The sequence below is a fragment of the Neoarius graeffei genome, chromosome 10 (genome assembly GCF_027579695.1).
Source record: "Neoarius graeffei isolate fNeoGra1 chromosome 10, fNeoGra1.pri, whole genome shotgun sequence".
NCBI classification, from domain to species: domain Eukaryota; kingdom Metazoa; phylum Chordata; class Actinopteri; order Siluriformes; family Ariidae; genus Neoarius; species Neoarius graeffei.
In genome coordinates this window covers 17933284-17945508 of record NC_083578.1, presented here as the reverse complement: position 1 = coordinate 17945508, position 12225 = coordinate 17933284, and the positions used below count along the sequence as shown (strand labels likewise).

At 41.4% G+C, this 12225-nt stretch overlaps 1 protein-coding gene across 2 annotated transcripts; it reads right to left on the bottom strand.

Moving 5' to 3' along the window:
• Positions 1-2985: 2985 nt before the first annotated feature.
• On the bottom strand, positions 2986-12096 carry hnrnpk (heterogeneous nuclear ribonucleoprotein K). Of its 2 annotated transcripts, XM_060931411.1 has the most exons (16): positions 12034-12096; positions 10601-10700; positions 9704-9801; positions 9539-9595; positions 7965-8008; positions 6978-7050; positions 6765-6878; positions 6493-6621; positions 6084-6391; positions 5804-5854; positions 5588-5633; positions 5237-5252; positions 4666-4698; positions 4510-4577; positions 4227-4396; positions 2986-3980 (listed from the first exon to the last, which is right to left on the bottom strand). In XM_060931411.1, exons 2-16 carry the CDS (start codon positions 10656-10658, stop codon positions 3950-3952), a joined length of 1296 nt encoding a protein of 431 aa, XP_060787394.1. In that variant the 5' UTR covers positions 10659-10700; positions 12034-12096; the 3' UTR covers positions 2986-3949. The 2 variants fall into 2 exon arrangements, with proteins under 2 accessions (XP_060787394.1, XP_060787395.1); XM_060931412.1 differs by lacking the exons at positions 7965-8008; positions 9704-9801; positions 10601-10700; positions 12034-12096.
• Between the last annotated feature and the right edge of the window lie 129 nt (positions 12097-12225).

The following is a 12225-nucleotide window of genomic DNA, read 5'->3' as shown; positions in this document are numbered from 1 at the left end:
GTAGCAGGTTTAAAAACAACAGATTAAGCCATGGCCTTAGCAAAAGGCGTTCCCCTCCCCCCCTTATTAATTGCAAAGAGAAAGAAGGCTGGTGAAGTAATGGCTGTTTATAGCTGCAAGTGAAACTTGACTTGTGGATGTTCCACAACATTAGATATAACCATGGACAAAAATAATACTAGTGCATCTCAAAAAATTAGAATATTGTGAAAAAGTTCAATATTTTCCATCAGTTATTTAAGAAAGTGAAAATGTTATATATTATAGACTCATTACACATAAACTAAAATGTTTCAAGCATTTTTCTATTTTAATTTTAATCAGTATGGCATGCGGTGCAAAAACATAAAAAAAACCCATCTCAAAATATTAGAATATTTCATTTCGAGTTTGAGTAAAACAGTATCAACACAGTGCATCTCTCGGTCTAGTTCAGTACACACAACCACAATCATGGGGAAGACTGCTGACTTGACTGTTGTCCAGAAGATGATCACTGATGCCCTCCACAAGGAGGATAAGCCACAAAAGGTCATTGCTGAAAAGGGTGGCTGGAAAAGGTGCACAAGCAACAGGGATGCCTGCAGTCTTGAGAGGATTGTCAAGAAAAGTTGATTCAAGAACTTGGGAGAGCTTCACAAGGAGTGGACTGAGGCTGGTGTTAGTGTATCAAGACCCATCACGAACAGACATCTTCAAGAAAGGGGATACAACTTTCACATTCCTAATATCAAGCTACTCCTGAGCCAGAGACAATGTCAGAAGTGTCTTATCTGGGCTCAGGAGAGAAAGAAATGGACTGTTGCTCAGTGGTCCAAAGTCCTCTTTTCAGATGAAAGTACATTTTGCATTTAATTTGGAAATCACGGTTCTAGAGTCTGGAGGAAGAGTGGAGAGGCACAGAATCCAAGGTGTTTGAAGCCCAGTGTGAAGTTTCCACAGTCTGTGATGATTTGGGGTGCCATGTCATCTGCTGGTGTTGGTCCACTGTATTTTATCAAGTCCAAAGTCAACACAGCCATCTACCAGGAGATTTTAGAGCACTTCATGCTTCCATCTGCTGACGAGCTTTTTGGAGATGCTGATTTCCTTTTCCAGCAGGACTTAGCACCTACCCACAGTGCCAAAACTACTACCAAATGGTTTGCTGACCATGATATTACTGTGTTTGATTGACCAGCCAACTTGCCTGACCTGAACCCCATAGAGAATCTATGGGGTATTGTCAAGAGGAAGATGAGAAACACCCGACCCAAAAATACAGATACGCTGAAGGCCACTATCAAAGCAACCTGGGCTTCAATAACACCTCAGCAGTGCCACAGACTGATCACCTCCATGCCACACCACATTGATACAGTAATTCATGGTAAAGGAGCCCCAACCAAGTATTGAGTGTATAAATGAATATACTTTTCAGAAGTTGGACATTTCTGTATTGTAAATCCTTTTTTTTAAATGATTTTTTGGGGGCTTTTTTCACCTTTATTATTGGATAGGACAGTGTAGAGACAGGAAATGAGCGGGAGAGAGACGGGGAGGGATTGGGAAATGACCTCGGGCTGGAATCGAACCCGGGTCTCCGGATTTATGGTATGGCACCTTATCCATGCCACCCACTGTAAATCCTTTTTTTGATTGATCTTAAGGAATATTCTAATAATTTGAGATACTGGATTTCTGATTTTCATGAGCTATAAGCCATAACCATCAAAATTAAAACAAAGGCTTTAAATATTTCACTTTACATGTAATGAATATAGAATATATGAAAGTTTACCTTTTTGAATTAAATTATGAAAAAAAGAATTTTCATGGTATTCTAATTTTTTGAGATGCACTAGTATACCCCATAAACTTAGTGTGGTAACAGTAAGGCTGCTTCACATCAAGCCACCACTATACCACCCCACTGTTATCTTCCCACAGCCGGGGCCCAGTTGTTTTTCCATTGTGTACCAAGTGTAAATAGAGACTGATTAACAAATGCACAGTGAGTTAATATAAATACAAAATGTTATTTTTCAATATTAAAATCATTGAGTACTCCATGGTATGGTGAAATTGTTCGCAAGCCTATAGTGAAATATCATGCACCGTAGAAACGACCGATAATTGTGAATCATTTTCTTTATCTTGCCCGTCCGTAACTTATTCATCTATAGGTGGATGCAAATTACAACTGAAAATCAACCCAATGACCCCCAGTGTTTGTGCACTACATAACGGCTTAAAGGAACAGTCCACCGTACTTCCATAATGAAATATGCTCTTATCTGAATTGAGACGAGCTGCTCCGTACCTGTCCGAGATTTGCGCGACCTCCCAGTCAGTCAGACACGCTGTCACTCCTGTTAGCAATGTAGCTAGGCTCAGTATGGCCAATGGTATTTTTTGGGGCTGTAGTTAGATGCGACCAAACTCTTCCGCGTTTTTCCTGTTTACATAGGTTTATATGACCAGTGACATGAAACAAAGTTCAGTTGCACAAATTGAACCGTGGCGATTTTCTATGCTATGGCAAGTCCGCACTATAATGACAGGCGTACTAACACCTTCTGCGCGCTTCGGCAGCGCATTGATATCTGAGCTCCGTATCAATGCGCTGCCGAAGCGTGCAGAAGGTGTTAGTACGCCTGTGTAAACAGGAAAAACGCGGAAGAGTTTGGTCGCATCTAACTACAGCCCCCAAAAAAATACCATTGGCCATACTGAGCCTAGCTACATTGCTAACAGGAGTGACAGCGCGTCTGACTGTCTGGGAGGTTGCGCAAAGCTCAGACAGGTACGGAGCAGCTCGTCTCAATTCAGATAAGAGCATACTTCATTATGGAAGTACGGTGGACTGTTCCTTTAAACCCTAGTTTAGAATGGTTTACAAGTAGTGTGCCATCTCAAAATAAAAGGGGTTGGGTTTCAGACTTTAAACTGTAAAAGGAGTGAACCGTTGAGCATTTCAGCAAATAATTCTCACAGCTACTGCACTGAAGTCAAAACACCAATTTAATTAAAAAAAAACTGGCATTTATTATTGTTGACAAATGACAGTCTACAAATGTATCAGGGTGAGGAACCTTAGATAATTTGAGTGGAGGGGGAACCCTGGAAAGACAAAGGGAGAAAAAACCCCCAAGTCACTGTTCTGTCCGGACACAAACAAATCTAAAGTCAAAAACAACTCCACACCCATATTTTCCATTTAAAAAGAAAACAACAAGTGGGCCTCATTATAGAGTGGCAGACCTATGAAAGAAGAAAAGTTTATATTCCAGGAGGTAGAGCAAATTGGATAAATACCAGGTTTTAAAACCCAGCAATAAACTGGGGAGAGAAAACTGATACACAACCTACAACATTAAGCAATGTTCTTCAAACTTTACAGCAGCTTGGGGACAAGTTGCTGTTAAGCCTGGATCATCAGAGGAGAGCGACACACTGACAGAACAGGTACAGGATTTCTGATTCGTATACCAATTCTTTATCCATATAAATGACTGGAGATATTTACACACCATTTTCTCCATACAGCTGCAAGGTTTTTCCCCCCCTTTACCTCCGTAAAAGAGAAAGTAAACAGATATTAAAAATCTTAAAAAAAAAAAAAAAAAAAGGGTACATTCTGGATTGATTTGGGATGGCTGGTTGAAGAAAAGCAACACAAAACCCAACATCACAATGGCAGGCTTTTCTGTGAAGCGTTGCAAGCATGGTGCTTATAACAAAACTGGGGGTGTCTTTAAAAATAAAAAGCAAAGCAAAATACAAAACGCAATCCTAGATAACAAGAACACATTCCAATCAATCCATCTGCTGAAGCTGAACGCTCAACCAAAAGATCTTCCCCTCACACGAACCCTAAGCTGCTGCAGAGAAGTGATAGTGGAGGGATGTGGGGTTTCACAAGTGGAGTGGCGCTGCAGGTCCTGAGAGAGCCGAAGGACGAGTCGGGTTAGTCATGGCGCCCCAGGATGTGAAGCGCACTGCAGGAGAAAGGACAAAGAGTGAGGTCAGTACTGACTAATATGCTCACGCCTTAGTCCATGTCACACCTGAGGCAATGGTGTCTGCATGAGGAGCTACAAAATTCAGTTGTCCGCATGACTGGAAACGCCCTTGGAGTTCATGTAAATCTCACACAACGTCTTCAACTAGAAGTATGAATCTGCCTGGCATTCACTGAAATAAAGACATTTCCAATTTGTTGCACTGCTCAAGACAGGACTTGCCTGTTCTGTAGCAGGTACTGTGCGTTCTGAATCTGGTCCTGCGTGCCAGCGATGGTGATGATGCGATCTTCAGAGCCCTGAAGTGGGTCGTCGATTTTGATCGATGCTCCAGATTCACGGCGGATCTGCTTAATCCTCTGGCCTCCCTTTCCAATGATGGATCCAGCCAACTAGAAACAGCAACACTGATTGAAAACTGGGCTGGTTTGTGTATACATGTGCCTCATGTAAGGCCCTGTACAGTAACGTGGAATGTTTAGGAGGCAAGTATGTAAATACGCACATCTTTGGGAATAGTCACTTGTGTGGTGATGACAGGACCTCCCATATCGCTGTAGCTACCCCTTCCACCTGAGGAAGACACCAAAGAGAGAGATGAGCCATTTATTACTATAGGTTAGAAGTATATGCTCATCTTATTGGTTTACAGAGTCCTTACCAGAATGATAGCTATCCCAGGATGAGCTGTTGTCTAATGGAGGGAGGGGAAAAAAAGAAAGTCAAGTGTATTTGTTTACTGCAAATGGGTAAAAACAACTACTGTGCCAAACAAATTAAACAGGCCTCGAGGAGCTGCTGCTTGATTATTTTCTAGATTCAGGACAGTAAGTGACCATCATTGTTTAGTCTAACATGGAAAAAGAACACCAAGGAGAAAGGGGGGAGAGAAGGACCCCACACCATACAACTAAAATACATTTAAAATCACATTGCAAGGGCATCATGAGTGCACTAAAAGTCCCACTCCATGCAATTGATAGTGTTTGTTCATGTATTATACGGGTTCAGTTTTACAAAGAAATAAAAATTGCCACCAATGTGTAACTTGCTTTTTTTTTTTTTAAAGACTTGTAGAAATAAAACAGGAATATTAACCAAACTGAAATGAGCGGTTCCACTAGCCTCAAGTTCCTGTGGGTGCTAGTTTCAGTTTTTGTGCAGTGGCAAAAGGCCCTCAAGTGGCCACAAATACAGTAAAATATGTAAATTATATAAAATTAGACACCTACCATAGCCACCATCATTCTGAAAAGACACAAGGGGAGGGGAAAAAATGTAAGGTCCTTAAACACACCATTTTATCTGACCAACAAATGAATGCCTTCAGGCATTTCAGTCTTTTGCCTGTCTCTATGGCAACAAGCAAATCTGTTGCCAAGTAACAACATGGGGGCTGCTTTTTGTCCCAATCCTACCATCTGTCCACTAAAGACTACAAGAACACATTTGCTATGAAAACCATCGTTTGACTCTGGCATGACTTTAGGCAAAGCCGAATATCTTCGATCGCTAATAAATATATATTTTCTAGTTTTTTTTTTCTGCGCATCGGGGCGGGTAAGTTCATGAGTTGCTCTCACCATACTGCTGCCATAGCGATCCCCAGGTCTTCCTCTCCTGTCCCCACTAAAGAGGAAAAAATAATTTAAGAGCATGCAAGCATGTTTGTGTATTAGGTACCAGTAGTGTACTGGGTTTGGTTATGAGATACTTTAGTGCGAGTGTAGAAAGCTCGAGAAACCCTTCCCGAGCCAACGCTGCACCAAAAGCCAAACGACATCACAGGAGAGACTTACTGCCGTCTGTCGTCAGAGTGGCTGCGGTGGGAGCTGTAGGAATAGTCATCACTGCAAACACACAAGGTAGCAATACCTTATCAGCAAGCTTTATGCAAGCTTTCTTCATAAATCCAGTGACTTGTGACCAAATACACAATGAATTCTTAAAAATACTCAACACTATTTTGAATTGAAGAAGCTGCATGAGAAATACTGAAACCATTGCTTCTCTTAGATAAAACAGTGATGGTAACGCAAGGACGTCATCAGCGCAACGTAAAGGGTTTGGCCTGCTCACCCTCGGCGGTGGTGCGGAGGTCCCATTGGCATGTTGCGTGGAGGTCGGGACCCTCCTCTGCCTCCTCTTTGGGGTGGAGGCGGGCCTCGACGTGGACTCATGTCATCGTAATCTCTCCCTCTTGGGTGCATGTGATGAGCCCGGGGACCAGAGCGAGGCGGCATGCGATCAAACCCACGGTCCCGCGACGGGAACCCTCCCATTGGCCGGCGTCCACGCTCTTCATACATCACGGTGTAGCCACCGTAGTCATATGTTTCATCGTAAAAGTTTGGATCATATGGCTGTGCACGGCCTTTAATGGGAGCCTATAGAGAAAATTAAGAAACACCTGAATTTACTAACTTATTACAAAAACAGGGATCCCTCCCTCCCCAACAGGTTGTAATTGGGCACACAGCTGGTTTACCTCAACAATGAGCTCCAGCATGGTCTTAATACACTGCACAACCCTGTCTGCTTTACCGCCAACCAGCACCACGCGGTCAGTGGACTGAGGGCAGCACTCCTGGAACAGCTTGATGGTAGTCTGTGTGCTCTGGTAATAACACAACATGCACATGTAAAAGAAGTGGGAAGAAACACCGTGGTGCAACACGAGAGAATGCATAAACACATTTTTTCACATACACTTTAGTTCTTTAAGCAAGTTTCATAGGCTGCAAGATGTTCAATCCTCACCTCACGCAGCTCTTTGATTTTGGCTCCCTTCACACCAATGATGCTGCCTGCTAAACTTTGATGGATCAGAATCCGCAACTCGCAATCAAAGTCCACCCCTTTATGATGTTGGTACTACACCAGAACAATATTATTAGTTCAACATTTAGATGGCGTTCAGCCAAATAAACCACTGGAAAGGAGAGAGAGAGAAAAAAAAAAAGGCACCCTTACCTCCTCTAGTGTAGGGATGATCTTCAGCAGGATATCAGCTACAGTCGGGATGTCTGCGTTGATGCTCAGGATCCTTTGAGGTGTGCCGTTGTGTTTTGCCACACAGGAAGACATGAGAGTGAGAATGACTATTAGACATGTGGCGAGTCCTTGTGGGTCATTGCACTCAGTGTACCCGCTGTGCTGTTTATTAATGATATAGTCATGCACTCCCTCATGCATAGAAAAGGAGTGATGAGCCACAGAGAAAGAAAGCAAAAAAATAAATAATACAGTGAGGCTCCTTCCGGTCCCCGAAACAGCAGGGTGGAGGAAAAGAGGTGTGCACTTTATGATAAAGGAGCACTTGAAAGCTTTAGCACAAACAGGAAACGGAGAGGAACAAGAGAGACGGCTCTAATGCAAGTGTAATGAGTAAATGAAGCAAAAAGTCTTTTAGTGTTACAGGAATGAGGAACAGGATTTGAAATAAACAGAGAGAAATGATGAGGGGATGCATGGCATGGATCACTGGCAATTTTTTTTTTTTTTAAGGCTTCTCAAATAAGCCAAAACACCACATCACAATACATTACAAAGAGAAGTAATTAATGCATTTTGTACTGCTCCATCACCCTTACATAATAAATTTCACTGTTGCATTAGGAATAAATGTTAACTTGTGTTAAAATTATGCTCTGAAAACATTTCACTGAATCTAACAAGTCAAATGAAGCACTTAATACAATCTTTGGTCTTTTTGATTAAGGACGGAAAGAAAAAGGGGTCAGAGTCATTAAAACGACTGAGATGACAGTACAGGCACTTTGCATAACATTATGGCACTTAAGATTGACACTCATGACATCACTGTAACCATATTTATGAGAGGAGGTTTATGGCAGTAGGGAGTTATCTGGTACATGAAGGACATCATTAACAGTACTGATACAGTCAGTAACAGTGTGGATAGTATTTGGAGGTTGGAGTATCTTGAGTGGCACGTACCGCTCGGGCCCACTGCTGTCTGGGACTGACACAGTGGCATTGTACTGCAGGGGCAGGGCCAAGCACCCAGAGCAATCAAGTAAGGCGCCGAAAAGGAATGGGCGCGATTATGGGCAGGGCCAACCAGGGAGTCAGGAGGTCAGGCAGCAACGCAGGTGGGCGGGACATGTCGATCCAGAATATTGGAATTGGCCAAAAAATAAACAACAAATACAAAAACAAGGAAAAAGGGGGAGAGGGAGTGGAAGAGTACAATTTTTAATTGTAAAAAATATGTCAGTGTGATTTCATATTCTGATATTGCTGGAGGAAAATGGAGGACAGGACAAGAAGAGAGCAATGAATATGTATTTTTGGCCTGTATAAATTACTTTCAGTAATTAGCTTGCTGTAATTAAGAGTACATTTCACAGGAAAAAACAAACAAACAAACTAATCACCACAAAAGTATAAAACATTAAGAATTTTCCCCAGTACTTCAAAAAACAAACTAATGGAAAAATTATACTTACAATTATTCACCAGAGAAACAAAGTCTGTCGATTTATTTTTCCTTTAAAAACATTAAGCCAGCTTTACACAGTACGACACTCAGCCTGATTTTGCTGTCGCAGGTACACGCCATACGGAATAATCTTTGGTTGGGAATTGAGATTGGTAGTCTGTATAACGTGGGAACATCCTCACTGGTGTCCAGTTTTGTGCAGCTGTGACGAAATGCAGCTAACGACAAAAGTTTTCTGACACTACCAGAACTGTTTGACGCCACTGTGATGACAACGCTTGTCTAAAATCTACCAATCGGAGAACGACGTACGATTATGTAAAACTCATGGTAGCTACACGGTAGTGGCAACAGTGAAACGCAAACAAAACATGATTTAAAAGAAGAGAAGTTTCTTGAATTACTGCAGCAGACAGAATGCTTTAAATCATGACAGGACAAACCTAGAGGCGACATGGAAAGAAACAGAGGATGACTTACAGCGCGTCATGTTGCTAATTAATTAGCACGCAAATGCTCTGTTCAGACAGTTTTACCATTTTGACAACGTGAAACTATTTTTATGCTTTCCAGTCAAACAGCTACAAACCTGTGCCGAGTCGCTGCACACCCAGTACGGCAGAACATAATAAGCAACATGTTTTATTGCACAAGGTTACAGAATTCTCACTGGGATCATTTCATACAGTGTGACGAATAATCTTAAAAAGCTGCTGGAATCGCACCATGTAAAACCGGCTTTAGGAAAACCAAGACTAAGCCACCCTGTTTGTAGTGTGTGCAATGACCATGGACAAGAATTAACCCGTTTCCATGCACTGACAAAAGAACAGAATGTTTCTTTGACTTTAATCAACGTGTCATGAGTCAACAGGTTCTCCGTTCTTTCACCAGTAGAAATGAGTGTCCGTGGTGATGGCACAGTCTACAAGTGGTGGTTAGAGATTAGATCAGAAAAGTATTAACATTTTAACACTGAACAAAATACTGTGTTCGGCCTACCACAGATTTCTACGTACGTGTGATTGTGAACATGCAGGGCACAAAGACTGAAAAGTCATTTACTCACATCAGAGCGCAGAGCTTTAATGTTCTTGCCCCCCTTTCCAATCACAGCTCCAGCATTCTGAAATTGGGGTTGAGAGACATGCAGTCATCCAAAAACACTAGCATTGTGAAAGAATTATCAGTTAAGTGACATTCAGCCATATTGCAGCGCATGCTCAGTGCTCACTTTGCTCTGTAACAACACGCGCAACTCCACCATGTCATCAGATTTCCGTGAGCGCTTGTAGGATGGCTCGTCATCAACGTCCTCTGCGGGGCGCTTACCTGAAATACACAAATTATAATAAAATCACAGCACATTTCAACCTTTAACATCCATGAACTCCCTTTGTGAAAACCAAGCTATTTATAAAAGTACCCATTTTCTAAATGGCGATCCGCATTACCTTTTTTTTGTTGTTTTGGGGGGAGGGCATGTGTGTTTGGAGTGCATGTTTTCTCCCACAATTTAGTCCAATTGCTACCCATGAGCCAGCCCTCCCTTATCATATAACAGCGACCAATCTGAGAGAGTCACCACCTTTAGCAATATGATCTCACAGCCTACCATGATTGGTTAATGCCACCCCTCCCACCCTGAGAGCATGGGCAATTTTGTTCTCTTGGACTCCCGACCACGGATGGCTGTGGTTACCCCTTTTAATGCTTAACTTTTAACGATTAGTCCACAGTTATGTGGCTGTGTCGTGTTTCAGTGGTACATCGCATTATACCACTTTTTGACCAATTGGTCTAAACATTGTTTATACTTCAGCAACATGTGAAAGTCTATGGAAACACTACACTCTCTGAGCTAATGTCTCTAGTCCTGTAAGCTGCCTTCAACTAAATTTACATAAACACGTGATAGAATAAAATCATGAAAGACCTGCTACACAAGTAACACTGGTTCATATTTAGAAAACTAGCATGGCCGAAATACTAAAATATGTTGTCTGGTTCTGTTACTGTAGTCCTCAGTTTGGCCCGCTGAAACACTTTGCCAGGTCTGCACGTCACCAGTGGCCTGCCAGTTTCCAAAGTAAGTTAGGGTAAAAGGCCAGAAGTAGTACAAAGATCTTACCATTGCTTTCCGTGCTGTTGAAAGTCTCCTCTTCTTGCTGCTCGTTGTCTGTGTCCATTATTTATTTGTACTCCACAGATCCTCTCGGTGCTTAGCAAATCTGAGGGTTAAAGAAACACAGAAACGTACTTTATAATCTAATCTGGCTGATATCTAAATAATTTTCCTGATGAACACAGCACAGATAAACATTAAGCACATTTGAGAAACGTGATTCTTCTTTTAATGTACTGCGTTCCAACTAGAATTCCCAAATCAAAACACGTGATCTTGGGTTTAAACACTTTTCATAGTAGAAACAGCACTTTTCCTCATTTATCTATCCATCCCAAATGCAGTTCGATCAGAGATGACATCAGGCTTGGAGTTTTAGATTAAAAATCATTTGTACAAAAAAAAAAAAAAAAAGTTGATTAGACGACTTTTAACTATCGCAACGAACAGGTTTGGCTCTGAGAAAATAATCTTCAGTCAAAAATTTTAAATAAATAAATAAAACGAAGAAGAAGAAACACTTGTGCTTTTAAAACCAAGCTGAGATCTGTTCTTACTATGGACTGTAAACATGCCAAAGCCACTTTACATAGCAACAAGCATTACACAACAGAAGCTGGCCAAATTATTTAAAACAACAAGGAAGTGGTGTGGAGAGGATTTAGATTGCTAGCTCTGAGAAACGATTATTATTACACCAGCCACAAGATCACAGCACTAAATAAAATTAAAATTTACTCGAAGTTTTTTTCTGTTATGCCGAATGTAAAAGGTGTAGACAGACGGCGAGCTCGGCTAACCTTCCTCACTCACTCAGGAAGACGCGTTCATGCTAGCTAACGTAACACGAACAAAGGGAACGGTAAAAGAAACCGTATGAAACGCGAACTAAATTTGCTTTTTCCCTCCCATTCTCGTTCATCAAGCTGTCAAACTGTAATAAACGTCAAGCATACAAAATACAAACTAGCCTTAGCAAAAAGCTAGCGTTCCTAGCTAACATTACCTAATTAACAAAAGATAGCGCGAGCTAGTTAGCTAAACTTCCTCCTGTGAGGAATATTACCGAATTCACTTGTGTCAATCCAACGAGTTGGTTAATCTGTCTGGTTTTGTATACAAAACATTAAATACATATTAAACACTAAAATTAATATATTAAAACAACTACTTCCTGATTATTTTTTAAATACGAAAAATAATCGACAATGCTACTTGCTAACTTAACTAGCACGCGAGCACGCTAGCTAGCTTAGCCGAGAACACCGCGACTAGCATAAACGTTAACGTTTTGTCGTAAACGACTCAAGTAAGACTCAAAAGTCAAACGCGTAGCACAATTTCGAATAAACATTCAAATAAATAAACACCTCTTTCAATCTAGTAAAATAAATACACACATATATATTTTTTTCCTTACACCAGGAAACATAACCAACCTTAAACCTATCCTCCAGAGTCCTCCTGGTCTAATAACACCACACACATACATGGGGGGAGCCCGCCTTGACGTGGACAAATGAAAACACAGCCCTCCAAATAAGACTCGTTCTGATAGGTCTGAATTGAGCTAAGGACGCGAAAACTAAATACTCATTGGACAAATTAGTTGTCAATCTTAAAAGATCCCG

Coding starts and splice junctions, on each gene's coding strand:
- hnrnpk (XM_060931411.1), bottom strand. CDS start 10,658: ATGGACACAGACAACGAGCAGCAAGAAGAGGAGACTTTCAACAGCACG. Junction 6,879..6,977: donor TCATCCCTACACTAGAGGAG/GTAAGGGTGCCT, acceptor GTTCTGGTGTAG/TACCAACATCATAAAGGGGT. Junction 6,622..6,764: donor AAATCAAAGAGCTGCGTGAG/GTGAGGATTGAA, acceptor TGTTATTACCAG/AGCACACAGACTACCATCAA.